Source organism: Ranitomeya imitator, chromosome 6 (assembly GCF_032444005.1).
Source record: "Ranitomeya imitator isolate aRanImi1 chromosome 6, aRanImi1.pri, whole genome shotgun sequence".
Taxonomy (NCBI): domain Eukaryota; kingdom Metazoa; phylum Chordata; class Amphibia; order Anura; family Dendrobatidae; genus Ranitomeya; species Ranitomeya imitator.
The window spans coordinates 414047896-414066533 of record NC_091287.1 but is presented as its reverse complement, the minus strand read 5'-3'; the positions used below and the strand labels follow the sequence as shown (position 1 = coordinate 414066533).

Here is an 18638-nt window from a genome sequence, read left to right as displayed (position 1 = left end):
TGCACTCCCCTTTATAGCCCCTTTGACGCCGCAGAAAGCAAGCCAATCACTGTAATACCCTTCTCTAAGATGGTGGGGACCGAGACCCATGTCATCACGCTGCCCACACTCTGCGTCCTCCTTCATTGGATGAGAAATGGCGCTGAAAGCGTCATACGAAACGCGACTTTGGCGCGAAGATTGCCGACCTCATGGCCGATCCCACACTAGGATCGGGTTTCACGAAACCCGACTTTGTCGAAAGTCGGCGACTTTTGAAAATGTCTGATCTGTTTCACTCAACCCTAGTGAAAAGCAATGTCTGACTTTCATTTGTTCATTTTCATAGATCTTATATTTATTATTATTTTTGCCAGATTTAAGTTATTTCTGTGAGCATTGTGGGTTTTTCTTTCATTAAACGAGGGGTATCAACAATTTTGACCACGTGTGTATGTGCTGCTTAATGTATTGGATTACAATGTAGCCCTCCATCCTTTATTCCACCTTAGTGGACTCTTTTGAGTATTCAATGGTAAAGTGAAAAATGTTTTAGCATGTAACATTTCAAGGAATTTTTTTTTTTTTCCTCTTCTTGGTGGTTTATGGTTATGGATTGCCCCCCAAGGGCAGTGGGGTACTCGGTAACGGGTCCTTCGGTTCACAGGGGGATGTCACGGTGGCTGACCCGGTCCGTGGCCCTGGGACATCCGTGTAAAAGGGGAAGGTCTTTAAGGGGAATGTTTGTGACGCCACCTGTTGTATTCGGTCAGGGTGACCGACGCTGCTTTAAGGAGTCCGCTGGGGTGATGTTATGGCAGCTAGATGGTATACCTTCCCACAGGTGAAGTATGTCCCCAGGGCTTCCTGGTGTGTAGATGGTGAATGATGAATGGCGCAGTGAAGAATGAGGACACAGGTTTGCAGTCTCTTTACCTTTACTGAAGACTTCAGCATCCACAGTCCAGGGCACCAGATCACAAGGCAGGCTGAGTCCGGCCGGATTGGAGGCAAGTCCAGAGTTCCCTTATCCAGGTGGAAATCAGTAGCCTTCCTTTGCACTGCAGTGGTCTAGTCTCTTACTGCCTATGGCTTCACATAAGGGTCTCACAGATGCGATATTTCGCTCTCTCTGTCCCTCATATAGGATAGGACAAAACCCATATGACTGGTGACTTGAGCCTGTTTATATGGTCTCTTAGATAACCCGGCTCTGTAGGTGTCACCATGCCTCCTGGGTGTAGGTGCAGACAGGTAACCTGCATATAGCTGACCTGCCGGTCTCTGAAATAAGGCGAAGAGGTCCTTAATCCCTCAGTGTTCCGGCTATTGGGATTTTGCGCCTCAGAAGGAGACAGCTTGAGCGGGGCTGGTCCCCTTCTGGTATCCCCTCCTTTGCTTCGACTTCCTTCACGCTCGCTGCAATATGATTCTGCCTTTCAATGTCTCTTTCCAGGAGCTCCAGCTCTGAGGGCATGCACAGCTCCTTTTACCCTCCATCCTCCTCAGACTCTGGTCTGGAGCGTTCTAACTCTCCCTACAGACTACCAGATTATATATATATATATATATATATATATATATATACACACATCCTAATAAATAGGGTCAGGAGCTCCCCCTGGTGGCCTTGAGTGTGAAATGTGTTGCATGTTTGTGATACCTGGATGCAGTTATCCTTCTTTGCCTCCAAACATAGCATCGATCCCCCCGAGAGGAAAGCAATACCACTGCGACGACCAGGACCCTGGGGCGCCGCAGTTAATCTTTCTGTCTTTTTTGCTTCAATATCTTAAAAGTGTAGTTGATGGAGCACGAGTCCTTAAAATAATTTCACCTGATGTGCCAATAGGTCCCCTTCCACCACTAGCTCTGTAAGGTCTTATGAAATGCAAATACACAGGATCAGGCAGGAAATTAAAAAAGCAAACAAAAAATAATAATTTTTTAGAATTTTTGCTTACTACAATTGTAGAGTTGATTTAACTTTAAGACGTCATTGGCACTTAAATCCATTTGCTTCCCGATGAGATTATTGAACACAGCATTTTTGGTCTGAATTGTTGCATTCCCAGAAGAGAAGGCTTCGTTGCTGTAATGCATGACTGATATGTAGTCGTATGGAACACCTAGAAACGACGTCTTTGTATCACTGTATGACAAGAAATTGTGACTCTTACCTTAAATAATAAAGAAAAAAAGATTTGTTAATGCCCCACATTTATACAAAGGATATTCTTGTTTTTATGTAGATGTACTCTGCAAAACAAACTACGCGGGGGTGCTCTGCATACAGGCAGTGTAATAATCTGCTGGCTACTCTTTCTGTATACAAACCATGTAATACTCTGCACCTTTTTGGATGCAAAAAATGAGAGCATCAAATAGGCGTCGTGGCCGTGGTGCTGCTGATGGTATAGCTGCTGCAGGGAGAGGAGGTGGTTGATCTGTGCCTGCTATGCACCCAAATGAAACACCTTCCTCTGGTGCACACAGGCGACAGGACGTTCTGCATAATTTTGTAGACTTGAGTACCGCTGGACAAATGGTGAGGCCGGAACACGTAAAGGTGGCTTTAGATTGGATGGCTGAGAGTTCCCCAAGTTCCTTTGCTTTGTCTTCCACTCAGTCCCTGCTGAAAGTGCAGATTTGGCCCCAGCGGCCTAAGGACATCTGCCTTCCATCTCACCCCTTGCTAATCAGGCAAGCAGTCTGAGCCCCAATTCATGCAGCAATCACTTCTGCTTTTAGATGACTCTGCTGTCTGTGGTTCCATGGGCCATCTACCTGGTGCTGCCCCACAAGTGGAAGAGATTGAATGCACTGATGCTCATCCTCAATCCAAAGAAGCTGATGGGTAAGTGGGAGGGGTAGTGCAAACGGTCAGCGGACCACCACAGGATATCTCGATTGATGATGAAACCCAGGTGTCAACTGCTGCAGCTTTCTGATGTGTGCAGACCTGCACGTAGGGCAGGGGTGAGGACTTTGTTTGGAAGATCATGCGGAGATCCCCATTGACCTCTATTGGGTTCAGGGTCAATTTCAGGTCAAGTTCTGGTGCATTTCGGACGAATCCGAAGAACATGAACATCCACAGGTCCTCTCATCCCTAGTTGGCAGTATTACAACTCAATCATACTTTAAAATTTGACATATCGGACATTTACGAACGCTGCGAATTTTCTTCTGTCTTACTTTTTTTAATTGTTTTATTTTTAATGAGGCAAGAAGGGGGTGACTTGAACTTTTGTTTTATTTTTTCATATTTTTAAAAAACTTTTTTTTTAAAACTTTTTACTCTATTTAATTTCAAGTGACGATCTGATCGCTTGTACTATACATATCAGTGCATTAGCACTGCTATTGCTGTGCATAGCTAAAATTACAATCTCGTATGAACGCCAGCTACAGGCTAGCTTTCACAGGAGGATCATTATAACAGGCGCGGAAGTCTTCAGCAGACCCCCGGCTGTCAAGATAACCCATCCGTGCCCCGCAATCACATTATGGAATTGTGAAAAGACCTGCCAGCTCGACCTGTGGCTCTTAAAGTCACGTGATGGCTGATTAAATCAGCCAACATTTGCAGGGAAAGATGCGTGCTCAGTGTGTGAGCCCACATCATAGTCAGTGACACGACATATGACGTAAATGTACATCATATGTCGTGAAGGGATTAATATCACACGATATCATAATGCAGAAATTAAACTGTTAACACTAATCCCTACAAAAGCTACTGAATTCATGTAGAGCTTTTCTGCATCATATCTTTGTCATTTTAAGAAAGGCTACATCTGTACATTACAAACAAAGTGATCTATTTCAAGTGTTTATTTCTGTTAATGTTGATGATTATGGCTTACAGCCAATTAAAATCCAAAAGTCATTATCTCAGTTAATTAGAATAATTAACAAAAACACCTACAAAGGCTTCCTAAGTGTTTCAAAAGGTCCCTTAGTCTGTTTCAGTAGGCTTCACAATCATGGGGAAAACTGCTGACTTGACAGATGTCCAGAAGGCAGTCACTGACATACGCCACAAGGAGGGTAAGCCACAAAACGTCATTGTTAAAGGAGCTGGCTGTTCACAGAATGCTGTATCCAAGCCTAGTAATGGAAAGTTGAATGGAAGGAAAAAGTGTGATTAGAAAAAGGTGCACAAGCAACCGCAGCCTTGAAAGGATTGTTACGAAAAGGCCATTCAAAAAATTGGGGGAGATTCACAATGAGTGGACTGCTGCTGGAATCATTGCTTCAAGAGCTACCACACACAGACGTATCCAGGGCAAGGGCTAAAAGTGTGTCAAGCCACTCATGTTCAATAGACAATACCAGAAGCGTCTTACCTGGACCAAGGAGAAAAGGACTGTTGCTCAGTAGTCCAAGGTGTTGTTTTCAGATGAAAGTAAATTTTGCATCTTATTTGGAAATCCAGGTCATAGAGTCTGGTGGAAGAGTGGAGAGGCCACAATCCAAGCTGCTGGACGTCTAGTGTGAAGTTTTGACAATCAGTGATGGTTTGGGGAGCCATGTCATCTGCTGGTGTAGGTCCACTGTCTTTTATCAAGACCAAAGTCAGCGCAGCCGTCTACCAGGAAATTTTAGAGCATGAACTGACAAGCTTTTTGGAGATGAAAACTTCATTCTCCAGCAGGACTTGGCACCTGTCCTCACTGCCAAAACCTGGTTTAAAAACAACAGTATCACTGTGCTTGATTGGCCGGCAAACTCGCCTGACCTTAACCCCATATAGAATCTATGGGGTATTGTCAAGAGGAAGATGAGAGACACCAGACCCAACAATGCAGATGAGCTGAAGCAACCTGATCTTTCATAACACCTCACCAGTTCAAGCTGGTGTTATAAAGTGTTCTAATTTACTGAGATATTGAGTTTTGGGTTTCCATTGACTGTAAGCCATAATCATCAACATAAACAAAAATAAACACTTAATATGGATCACTCTGTTTCTAATGACTCTATATAAATATATGAGTTTCACTTTTTTGAATTGAAGAACTGAAATAATATCACTTGTGCGTGTGTGTGTGTGTGTGTATATACAGTGGGGCAAAAAAGTATTTAGTCAGTCAGCAATAGTGCAAGTTCCACCACTTAAAAAGATGAGAGGCGTCTGTAATTTACATCATAGGTAGACCTCAACTATGGGAGACAAACTGAGAAAAAAAAATCCAGAAAATCACATTGTCTGTTTTTTTATCATTTTATTTGCATATTATGGTGGAAAATAAGTATTTGGTCAGAAACAAAATTTCATCTCAATACTTTGTAATATATCCTTTGTTGGCAATGACAGAGGTCAAACGTTTTCTGTAAGTCTTCACAAGGTTGCCACACACTGTTGTTGGTATGTTGGCCCATTCCTCCATGCAGATCTCCTCTAGAGCAGTGATGTTTTTGGCTTTTCGCTTGGCAACACGGACTTTCAACTCCCTCCAAAGGTTTTCTATAGGGTTGAGATCTGGAGACTGGCTAGGCCACTCCAGGACCTTGAAATGCTTCTTACGAAGCCACTCCTTCGTTGCCCTGGCGGTGTGCTTTGGATCATTGTCATGTTGAAAGACCCAGACACATTTCCTCTTCAATGCCCTTGCTGATGGAAGGAGGTTTGCACTCAAAATCTCACGATATATGGCCCCATTCATTCTTTCATGTACCCGGATCAGTCGTCCTGGCCCCTTTGCAGAGAAACAGCCCCAAAGCATGATGTTTCCACCACCATGCTTTACAGTAGGTATGGTGTTTGATGGATGCAACTCAGTATTCTTTTTCCTCCAAACACGACAAGTTGTGTTTCTACCAAACAGTTCCAGTTTGGTTTCATCAGACCATAGGACATTCTCCCAAAACTCCTCTGGATCATCCAAATGCTCTCTAGCAAACTTCAGACGGGCCCGGACATGTACTGGCTTAAGCAGTGTGACACGTCTGGCACTGCAGGATCTGAGTCCATGGTGGCGTAGTGTGTTACTTATGGTAGGCCTTGTTACATTGGTCCCAGCTCTCTGCAGTTCATTCACTAGGTCCCCCCGCATGGTTCTGGGATTTTTGCTCACCGTTCTTGTGATCATTCTGACCCCACGGGGTGGGATTTTGCGTGGAGCCCCAGATCGAGGGAGATTATCAGTGGTCTTGTATGTCTTCCATTTTCTAATTATTGCTCCCACTGTTGATTTCCTCACTCCAAGCTGGTTGGCTATTGCAGATTCAGTCTTCCCAGCCTGGTGCAGGGCTACAATTTTGTTTCTGGTGTCCTTTGACAGCTCTTTGGTCTTCACCATAGTGGAGTTTGGAGTCAGACTGTTTGAGGGTGTGCACAGGTGTCTTTTTATACTGATAACAAGTTTAAACAGGTGCCATTACTACAGGTAATGAGTGGAGGAAAGAGGAGACTCTTAAAGAAGAAGTTACAGGTCTGTGAGAGCCAGAAATCTTGATTGTTTGTTTCTGACCAAATACTTATTTTCCACCATAATATGCAAATAAAATGTTAAAGAAACAGACAATGTGATTTTCTGGATTTTTTTTCTCAGTTTGTCTCCCATAGTTGAGGTCTACCTATGATGTAAATTACAGATGCCTCATCTTTTTAAGTGGTGGAACTTGCACTATTGCTGACTGACTAAATACTTTTTTGCCCCACTGTATATATAGTCAAAATTGTTGGTACCCATCGTATAATGACAGAAAAACTCACAATGATCTCAGAAATAACTTGAATCACTTGAATCTGACAAAAATAATAAAACATCTATGAAAATGAACAAATGAAAGTCAGACATTGCTTTTCAACTATGCTTCCACAGAATAAAAAAAATAAAAAAACTCTTGAAATAGGCCTGGACAGAAGTGATGGTACCCTTAACTTAATATTTTCTTGCACAACCTTTTGATGCAATCAAACGATTCCTGTAACTGTCAATGAAACTTCTGTAACTCTCAACAGGTATTTTGATCCACTCCTCAACAAGAGCAAACTGCTCCAGATGTATCGTGTTTGAAAGTTGCCTTTTGCAGACACAATCTTTCAGCTCTTTCCAAAGATGCTCAGTAGGATTTAGGTCAGGGTTCATAACAGTCTGTGGCACCTCACAGTCTGCCGAACAGTCTGTGACACCCCAATAGTTCAGGTACCACAGTGGTATTGCCTTCCTCTTGGGGAGGGTAATGCCATGCCTGGAGACAGGAGGAATCCCTTTGGCAGGTAGCCTTACATGCAACACATTCTGACTCCAGGCCAGAAGGGGGAACTCTACACTCGACTTGAGGGGAGCTGCTCTCTCTGGTCGGGAGGATGTCAGTTGCTAGTCAGTTGCTAGGCAGAAAAGCAGACAGTTGACAGTTGGTAGCAGACAGTGAAGGTGGACAGAGGTACTTAGGAGCTAGAGAAAGACTGCTACTGGGCCTCTCTAAGCTGAGCGCAGAAACCGGGTACTGAAAGCCCGAGGCTGAGGGGGACTGCAAGCTCCACGGCAGAACCGGAGGGCAGGGAACTAAGAGGGACTTGCCCACATAATGCCTGAGGTACAGCAGCAATCAGTGTCCGGAGTCACCGTGAACAGAGACCCAAAAGAGACGGCTCAAGTTGCCTACCATGCAGGTACTGTCCCTGGACAGGGAAGAAAGAGGGCCTTGTTAGAGAACTACAGGCAGCAAGGGACCACAGACCAGCGCATAGTGGAAGGCTCCCAAACTGACCTGTCAAGGGGATTTCCACCTGTCTTCAGGCTGCCTGGACTCCAGCTACACCTGTTACCGGTACCCTGGACTGAGGCTGAACACCATCTCAGTAAACCAGGAAAAGACTGCAACCCTGTGTCCTCCAATTATTTGCGGCATTCACCATCCCTGCCAAATACATCGGGAGCCCTGGAGACACCGCTTCACCTGTGGGAAGCGACACCATCTTTGCTGCAGCACCATCACCCCCAGAGGACCCCTTTAAGCAGCATCGGTCACCTCTGACCGAGAACCACAGGTGGCGTCACGAACTTTCCTTATTTCCACAAACCCTTTAAAGACCGTCCCTTTTACTTGGGCTCGCTGCCACCGTGACCACCCCTTTACTTGCAACTGGACCCGGTACCGAGTACCCCACGGCCCTGGCGGGCGACTCAAGTCCAATGTTTTCCTCTTAGCCATTCTTGGGTGTTTTTAGCTGTGTGTTTTGCAAGACCCATGACCTGTGACTGAGACCAAGCTTTCTGGCACTGGGCACCACATTTCTCTCTAGAATCCCTTGATAGTCTTGAGATTTCATTGTACCCTGCACAGATTCTAGACACCCTGTTCCAGATGCAGCAAAGCAGCCACAGAACATAACAGAGCCTCCTCCATGTTTCACAGTAGGGATAGTGTTCTTTTCTTGATATGCTTCATTTTTCTGTCTGTGAAAAAAGAGCTGATGTGCCTTGCCAAAAAGTTCCATTTTTGTCTCATCTGTCCATAGGACATTCTCCCAGAGGCTTTGTGGCTTGTCAACATGTAGTTTGGCAAATTCAAGTTTGGCTTTTTTATGATTTTATTTCAACAATGGTGTCCTCCTTGGTCGTCTCCCATGAAGTCCACTTTGGCTCATACAAGGACGGATGGTGCGATCTGACACTGATGTTCCTTGAGCTTGAAGTTCACTTTTAATCTGTTTAGAAGTTTTTCTCGGCTCATTTGTTACCATTCATATTATTCGTCTCTTTGTTCCGTCATCAATTTTCCTCCTGCGGCTACGTCCGGGGTGGTTGGCTACAGTCCCATGGATCTTAAATTTCTGAATAATACGTGCAACTCTAGTCACAGGAACATCAAGCTGCTTGGAGATGGTCTTATAACTGTTACCTTTAACTTGTTTGTCTATAATTTTCTTTCTACTCTCCTTAGACAACTCTTTCCTTTGCTTCCTCTGGTCCATGTTGCGTGTAATACACACCATGTCACCAAACAGCACAGTGAGTATATGTAGCCCTATATACAGGCCCACTCACTGATTCCAAGATTGTAGACACCTGTGATGCTAGTTAGTGGCCACACCTTGATTTAACATGTCCCTTTTGTCACTTTATTTTCAGGGGTACCATCAAAAACCAATGTCTGACTTTCATTTGTTCATTTTCACAGATCTTTTATTTATTATTATTTTTGTCAGATTCAAGTTATTTCTGTGACCATTGTGAGTTTTTCTGTCATTAAACAAGAGGTACCAACAATTTTGACCGTGTGTATACAGTGAGGGAAATAAATATTTGATCCCTTGCTGATTTTGTAAGTTTGCCAACTGACAAAGACATGAACAGTCTATTATTTTAAGGGTAGGTTAATTTTAACATTGAGAGATAGAATATCAAAACTAAAATCTCTAGAAAATCACATTGTATAAATTATATAAATTTATTTGCATTTTTCAGTGAGAAATAGGTGTTTGATCCCCTACCAACCATTAAGAGTTCTCACTCCTACAGACCAGTTAGATGCTACTAATCAATTGTTACCTGCATTATAAACAGCTGTCTTACATAGTCAACTTTATAAAAGACTCCTGTCCACAGACTCAATTAATCAGTCAGACTCTAACCTATACAACATGGGCAAAACAAAAGAGCTTTATAAGGATGTCAGGGACAAGATCATAGACCTGCACAAAGCTGTAATGAGCCAAAAAATGAGCAAGAAGGAGACAACTGCTGATGCAATAGTAAGAAAATTGAAGAATGACTGTCAATCGACATCAATCTGGGGCACCATGCAAAATCTCAGCTTGTGGCGTATCATTGATCATGAGAAAGGCAAGAGATCAGCCTAAAACTACACGAGGGGAACTTGTTAATGATCTCAAGGTATCTGGGACCACAGTCACCAAGAAAACCATTGCTAACACATTACATTGTAAAGGTTCAAAATCCTGCAGTGCCGGCTAGGTCCCCCTGCTCAAGAAGGCACATGTGCAGGCCCGTCTGAAGTTTGCCAATGAACACCTGGATGATTCTGTGAGTGATTGGGAGAAGGTGCTGTGGTCAGATGAGACAAAAATTGAGGTCTTTAGCATTAACTCAACTCACCGTGTTTGGAGGAAGAGAAATGCTGCCTATGACCCAAAGAACATCCCCACTGTCAAGCATGAAGGTGGAAACATTATGTTTTGTGGTTGTTTCTCTGCTAAGGGCACAGGACTACTTCACCGCATCAATGGGAGAATGGATGGAGCCATGTACCGTAAAATCCTGAGTTACAACCTCCTTCCCTCCACCAGGACATAAAAAATGGGTCGTGGCTGGCTCTTCCAGCAAGACAATAACCCAAAACAAATAGCCAAAGCAACAAAGGAGTGGTTGAAAAAGAAGTAAATTAAGGACATGGAGCGGCTTAGCCAAGGCTGGCATCAGCACCCGAGCTAGTGCCGGGGCCCAGGCGAGACAGGGGGGCCCATTCACAGTACGGTACACTGAGGCTCTGGGGGGCCCCTGCAGGCAGGGCCGGCATTAGGGGCAGGCAGCTGCGTAGGGCCTTCTCCCCCTGGGGCCCTCAGCTAGCGACACATCACGCAGCCACTATGGGGCCCCTTTGACGCAGGGGGGCTTGCCTGCCACCAGCGCCAACTCCCTCACCGCCACTGCATTGAACTATACCGGCGTTTGCCGGTACAGTTCAAAACAATGATGGTGGAGAGAACATCAGCTGATGCTCCCTCTTCCATCATTCCCCGCTCTGCCTCTGACACTGCGGGTGCGCGATGACATCATTGCGCACTCACTGTGCCAGGCAGTGCAGCCACTGAGACAGGAGCAGGGAGCAGAGCAGGCACAAGGAGAGGTGAGGAGAGTGTGTTTTTTTTTACTATAACAGTGAGTACCGGACTGTGGGGCCATTCTCGGGGGTGGGAAGATGCGGACTGTGCTATATACTTCATGGCTGTGCTATATGCTACGTGGGCTGTGTTATATACTACTTGGACTGTGTTATATACTATGTGGGCTGTGTTATATACTACGTGGGCTGTGCTATATACTACGTGGCTGTGTTATATACTATGTGGCTGTGCTATGTGCTACGTGGGCTGTGTTATATACTATGTGGCTGTGCTATGTGCTACGTGGGCTGTGTTATATACTACGTGGACTGTATTATATACTACGTGGCCTGTGTTATATGCTACGTGGCTCTGCTATAAACTATGTGGCTGTGTTATATGCTACGTGGCTGTGCTATATGTTATGTGGGCTGTGTTACATACTACGTGGCTGTGCTATATGTTACGTGGGCTGTGTTATATAATACGTGGACTGTATTATATACTATGTGGGCTGTGTTGTATGCTACGTGGCTCTGCTATATACTGTGTGGCTGTGTTATATGCTATGTGGCTGTACTATATGCTACGTGGGCTGTGTTATATACTACGTGGCTGTGTTATATACTACGTGGCTGTGTTATATACTATGTGGCTGTGCTATATACTACATGGGCTGTGTTATATGCTACGTGGCTGTGCTATATACTATGTGGGTTGTGTTATATACTACGTGGCTGTGCTATACAGTATATTACATGGCTGTGCTATATACTACGTGGGCTGTGTTATATGCTATGTGGGCTATGTTATATTCTACGTGGCTGTGCTATATACTACATGACTGTGCTATATACTACCCATTTTGCACTTTTGCAAATGTTCTACGTTAATACTTTCTAATGCTTACTTTAAAAAGTTTTCCATTAAAAAATTGTTATATTCAATGTATGCAGTTTTTTCTTTGCAGCAAGTTCAGCTAACAATAAAATGCACACTTGTAACTGAGGAAGAGGGAGTAGGTCACAAAAATTGGCATATAAGGGGTTGACTTATATAAAGCCCCTCTGCTGTATGGTATTGTAGAATTTGCAATAGCTATCACTCATGTAAGAGGTGAATATACTATACCTACTGTATATTTCTCTGCTGTATCTGTGCATCATGAATCGTGGTATGTGTTAAAGGGGCGGGGCCCCCTGAGACTCTTTCGCTCGGAGCCCTCAAAAACCTGGAGTCGGCCCTGGGCCTAGCCAGTCTCCAGACCTTAATCCCATAGAAAACCTATAGAGGGAGTTGAAGCTCCAAGTTGCTAAGTGACAGCCTCAAAATCTTAATGATTTAGAGATGATCTGCAAAGAGGAGTGGACCAAAATTCCTCCTGACATGTGCGCAAACCTCATCATCAACTACAAAAAACGTCTGACTACGGTGCTTGCCAACAATAGTTTTGCCACCAAGTCTTGTTTGCCTGAGGGATCAAATACTTATTTCTCACTGCAAACTGTAAATACATTAATATAATTTATACAATGTGATTTTCTGAATTTTATTTTTGATATTCTTTGTCTCAATGTTAAAATTAACCTACCCTTAAAATTATAGACTGTGCATGTCTTTGTCAGTGGGCAAACGTACAAAATCAGCAAGGGATCAAATACTTATTTTCCCCTCCGTATATATCAAAATAATTTTTGTTGACAATATTTTAATTCTTTAAAACTTACCAGGCTGAATATTGTCCCACAAGATTGTCACATAGTCATCCCTGTCTGATCGTGACTGCTCGTGATAAAATCCCAGAGCATGGAGGAATTCATGTTGGACAATTTCTATTCTATCACAGCCGATGCCAATAGAAAGCTGTTGTTTTCCATTCCCCATTCCAACATATGAATAACATCTAAAGAAACATACATGTAACTAATATATAGTAATACAGGTTGCAGGACATAAGCATGATGACTAAACATTTGACCTAATAAACCTCTTTATGTTGAATGTAATGCAATTTTCAGGTAAACATTACATTAGTTCCTTTTTTCTTGTTTTGTTTCCAATTTTGGTGTATCAGTGCATACTTCACATTTAAGGGATTTTGCCAGCACCAATTACTGTTGAAACCAAGTACAGGCACTTTGGCGTTTTTCAAACTTTGAAGTGCACCTTCCCACCAGGGGCTTACTGCTCATAGCAGCAAATCACGTGGCTGTTATGGGTCACGTGAGCTAGAGAAGCCCGATGCTGGGTGGCTCCCGTCCCTCAACTCCTACCGCCTCTAGTCACAACTTCAACCATATCTGTGTCGTTGAATAGAATGGTGCAGGAAGGAGCCATCAGCTGCGGTGCTGCACCACTCTATCTGTGCATCTGAGTGACTTAGCGCAGCAGGTGCGATGATATCACTACATTGCTCCTCCTGTGGAGATAAGCCTGATGCATGTGCCACCAAACTTTGCATGTGCAACAGCAATAATTGGCGCCAGCATGTGAATTCAAATACAGGAGGCATGTCACTGAAAAAGCTATGACCAGTTAGTCACAAACTAGAGGCAGACGGAGGGTCTGGGGAATCACAGACAGGCAGTAGAAGACCCATTGCGCAGTCTGGTCCTGTTGCACTTGAAACTAATTAGCATAACCCTTCAAATGGTGACTATAGAATTAAAAAGTGGATTTCTTCAACTAAGGTATTAATATAATCTGTTTAACAGCACCAATGTAATCATGTTTTTCATTTAGAGTCTGATTTCGTGATGACAAGTAGAAATGGGTGGACCCCTGGATGTTTGGGTTTGGTGTGTTCCACCAAACAGTTAAAAAATATTTGGGTTCGGGTACCAGAACAGTACCCAGACCCGAATCCGTTAATTTGAATGGGGGACCCGAACATCCAGTGTTTGCCACACTGTCATGTGCATGACAGCACAGCAAACACTGCTTCTAAAATCAGACAGCAACGGTTCTAATTAGAGTTGAGCGACCTTGACCTTTTTAGAGTCGAGCCGGGTTTCGCGAAACCCGACTATCTCAAAAGTCGGGTCGAGTGAAATCGGCCGATTATGACGTAAAGTCGGGATCGACCGAAACACGAAACCCAATGCAAGTCAATGGGGCAGCATAGTCGGCAGTGAGTGGGGGCCAGGAAAACACCTAGAGTGCCCATTTTAATGTCAAAACCATCCATTCTTCTTAATGAAGCTTGTCAAGCGTAATTTACCTTATAATAATTGGAAGGCATTTGAAATTGGGGGTCATTTGGCTAAAGTTGTGTGGGGTAGGGCTGGTTCAAGTAATTAGTGGGCCCAGGAAATCTGGACCACGTCACGGCAGTGGAGCAGGGAGAGGTAAGTATTTCAACTTTGCAAGTGCTGTGATCCTGAGCAAGCAGGGGGGGCCCACTTGTTGGCATTGGCACTGGCACAGGGCCCCTCAAAGTACAGCGGTGTGTTTGCACGGCGGGGGCGCCTCCCACCGGCAGCAACACTTTTGCGTACTATGAGAGGCCCTGTGCCAGTGACGTCGCCAACTAGTATTCCTCCCCCCACCTGATGAAGGAACCTGCACTTTCATCTGCACCTTCCTCTTTGTCCCCGTGTAAGGTGGTATGGTATGCGGGAAGAGCAACCTGACTTTCAGCAGGGTCACAATGTTGTTGTGTAGCATGCACGGGGAATGTTGCGTTATGGGTCAATGTACCAGCAGACTCATCTATCACTGGCTGGGCAATGGGCACGATGAAGTGGAAACACAGATATAGGCCCAAAGACTAAAGTGGGCTAAATGCAGTTCAAAATTGGTAACACAGGAATAACCAGGGGGCATTGCAGTGGAGGACAACTGGAATGAGAGGCTGACACAGAGAGTAGGGCCAAATCAGTAAGTAGTCGAAATGCAGTTCAAAATTGGCAACCGTAGTAAACAGGCGGCACAGCTTTGTTCAGTGGAGGAGAACAGCAAGGAGTGGCAGACACCGATAGTAGGCCCCAACCCAACTAGTAGGCCAAATGCAGTCTAACATTAACAACTACTTAACGAGAGCCTGAAAATGGAATTTCAGGACAGGAAACCAGGAGAACAGCAAGGAGTGGCAGACACCGATAGTAGGCCCCAAACCAACTAGTACGCCAAATGCAGTTGTTCCATTTAACCACAATTTAATGAGAGCCTGAAGATAGAAGCTCAGGAAAGGCAACCTGGGGAACACCTTGGAGTGTAACACACCATCTCTCTCCACCCCATACCCATTTTGTAGGCCTAATGCAGTGTACTTTTCTACAACTACTAAACGAGAGTCGGAAGACCGAAGCTCAGGAAAGGCAACCTGGGGAACACCTTGGAGTGTAACACACCCTCTCGCTACACCCCATACCCAATTTGAAGGCCTAATGCAGCGTAGTTTCCAACAACTACTAAACGAGAGCCGGAAGATCGAAGCTCAGGAAAGGCAACCTGGGGAACACCTTGGAGTGTAACAAACCATCTCTCTCCACCCCATACCCAATTTGAAGGCCTAATGCAGTGTAGTTTCCAAGAACTACTAAACGAGAGCCGGAAGATCGAAGCTCAGGAAAGGCAACCTGGGGAACACCTTGGAGTGTAACACACCCTCTCGCTACACCCCATACCCAATTTGAAGGCCTAATGCAGCGTAGTTTCCAACAACTACTAAACGAGAGCCGGAAGATCGAAGCTCAGGAAAGGCAACCTGGGGAACACCTTGGAGTGTAACAAACCCTCTCTCTACACCCCATACCCAATTTGTAGGCCTAATGCAGCGTAGTTTCCGACAACTACTAAACGAGAGCATGAAGATCGAAGCTCAGGAAAGGCAATCTGGGGAACACCTTGGAGTGTAACACACCCTCTCTCTACACCCCATACCCAATTTGAAGGCCTAATGCAGTGTAGTTTCCAAGAACTACTAAATGAGAGCCGGAAGATCGAAGCTCAGGAAAGGCAACCTGGGGAACACCTTGGAGTGGAACACACCATCTCTCTACACCCCATACCCAATTTGAAGGCCTAATGCAGCGTAGTTTCCAACAACTACTAAACGAGAGCCGGAAGATCGAAGCTCAGGAAAGGCAACCTGGGGAACACCTTGGAGTGTAACACAACGTCTCTCTACACCACGGAAGGGCTGATTCTTAGGAAGGAAGGCTGTTGGAAATAAGCATTGCGCGTCCGAGGGTGATTATATTCTTATTAGGTATATACTCACCCTCGGACGCGCCCTGCTTCTTTATTTGGAATGAATGTTTATTTGCAATGTGGTGTTGACTTTCTCTATTATTTTGGTAATTAATGATTTTATTATTTTCATTGTTTTGCATCTTCTCGGCAATAATATAAAGAAGACGCGACAGGACAACACTCGGTGGATGCCATATGTGTGTTTTCAATTTAAAAAACCTTTCAGTTAACTACTTGCAGGAGAAAGTAATTGTAGCTGGTGGCCATTTTTAGTACTGTACCAGATTTTAGTTGTGTGTTTGTTTTTAATGTTAAAATGTCTGCATTTGATATCTCACCAGTATTTTCTTTTTTATAAGCAAAATACTTTTTTTTTTATTTTATGATGTTGGTTCAAGGGGTACACGGGCAGCAGTAGACAGGTCAGTGGAGGCCTAGTGGAAGGAGGGACCGCAGACAGGCTTCGAAGCCCTAACATAATAAATTGGGCTGCCTGTAGGCAATTTAAAATTGGTTCCAGGGGAACACGGGCAGCAGTAGACAGGTCAGTGGAGGCCTAGAGAAAGGAGGGACCGCAGATGCGCCAATGTTTCCCCCATACCAAATTTGTAGGCCTAATGCAGTGTAGTTTCCAACAACTACTAAACGAGAGCCGGAATATCGAAGCTCAGGAAAGGCAACCTGGGGAACACCTTGGAGTGTAACACACCCTCTCCCTACACCCCATACCCAATTTGAAGGCCTAATGCAGCGTAGTTTCCAACAACTACTAAACGAGAGCCGGAAGATCGAAGCTCAGGAAAGGCAACCTGGGGAACACCTTGGAGTGTAACAAACCCTCTCTCTACACCCCATACCCAATTTGTAGGCCTAATGCAGCGTAGTTTCCGACAACTACTAAACGAGAGCATGAAGATCGAAGCTCAGGAAAGGCAATCTGGGGAACACCTTGGAGTGTAACACACCCTCTCTCTACACCCCATACCCAATTTGAAGGCCTAATGCAGTGTAGTTTCCAAGAACTACTAAATGAGAGCCGGAAGATCGAAGCTCAGGAAAGGCAACCTGGGGAACACCTTGGAGTGGAACACACCATCTCTCTACACCCCATACCCAATTTGAAGGCCTAATGCAGCGTAGTTTCCAACAACTACTAAACGAGAGCCGGAAGATCGAAGCTCAGGAAAGGCAACCTGGGGAACACCTTGGAGTGTAACACAACGTCTCTCTACACCACGGAAGGGCTGATTCTTAGGAAGGAAGGCTGTTGGAAATAAGCATTGCGCGTCCGAGGGTGATTATATTCTTATTAGGTATATACTCACCCTCGGACGCGCCCTGCTTCTTTATTTGGAATGAATGTTTATTTGCAATGTGGTGTTGACTTTCTCTATTATTTTGGTAATTAATGATTTTATTATTTTCATTGTTTTGCATCTTCTCGGCAATAATATAAAGAAGACGCGACAGGACAACACTCGGTGGATGCCATATCTGTGTTTTCAATTTAAAAAACCTTTCAGTTAACTACTTGCAGGAGAAAGTAATTGTAGCTGGTGGCCATTTTTTAGTACTGTACCAGATTTTAGTTGTGTGTTTGTTTTTAATGTTAAAATGTCTGCATTTGATATCTCTCCAGTATTTTCTTTTTTGTAAGCAAAATACTTATTTTTATATTTTCTGATGTTGGTTCCAGGGGTACACGGGCAGCAGTGCCCTGGTCAGTGTAGTAGTAGTTGAAAGAATGGACCGCAGACAGGCATCGAAGGCCTAAAATAAAAAAATTGGGCTGGCTGTAGGCAATTTTAAATTGGTTCCAGGGGTACACGGGCAGCAGTGGTGTGGTCAGTGGAGGCCTAGTGGAAGGAGTGACCGCAGACAGGCATCGAAGGCCTAAAATAATAACACATGGCTGTAGGCAATTTTAAATTGGTTCCAGGGGTACACGGGCAGCAGTGGTGTGGTCAGTGGAGGCCTAGTGGAAGGAGTGACCGCAGACAGGCATCGAAGGCCTAAAATAATAACACATGGCTGTAGGCAATTTTAAATTGGTTCCAGGGGTACACGGGCAGCAGTGACCTGGTCAGTGTAGTAGTAGTTGAAAGAATGGACCGCAGACAGGCATCGAAGGCCTAAAATAATAACACATGGCTGTAGGCAATTTTAAATTGGTTCCAGGGGTACACGGACAGCAGTGGTGTGGTCAGTGGAGGCCTAGTGGAAGGAGTGACCGCAGACAGGCATCGAAGGCCTAAAATAATAACACATGGCTGTAGGCAATTTTAAATTGGTTCCAGGGGTACACGGACAGCAGTGGTGTGGTCAGTGGAGGCCTAGTGGAAGGAGTGACCGCAGACAGGCATCGAAGGCCTAAAATAATAACACTTGTCTGTAGGCAATTTTAAATTGGTTCCAGGGGTACACGGACAGCAGTGGTGTGGTCAGTGGAGGCCTAGTGGAAGGAGTGACCGCAGACAGGCATCGAAGGCCTAAAATAATAACACATGGCTGTAGGCAATTTTAAATTGGTTCCAGGGGTACACGGGCAGCAGTGGTGTGGTCAGTGGAGGCCTAGTGGAAGGAGTGACCGCAGACAGGCATCGAAGGCCTAAAATAATAACACATGGCTGTAGGCAATTTTAAATTGGTTCCAGGGGTA

At 44.6% G+C, this 18638-nt stretch overlaps 1 protein-coding gene across 3 annotated transcripts in view; it reads right to left on the bottom strand.

Moving 5' to 3' along the window:
• LOC138642783 (meprin A subunit beta-like) overlaps window positions 1–18638 on the bottom strand; it is a 125180-nt gene that overhangs the window by 55628 nt on the left and 50914 nt on the right. For all 3 annotated transcript variants that reach the window (XM_069731255.1, XM_069731254.1, XM_069731256.1), the window contains 2 exons: window positions 12511–12686; window positions 1944–2159 (listed from right to left, as the gene is read on the bottom strand). In XM_069731255.1, coding sequence (XP_069587356.1) covers window positions 1944–2159; window positions 12511–12686 — 392 coding nt within the window. The remainder of the gene's footprint in view (window positions 1–1943; window positions 2160–12510; window positions 12687–18638) is intronic.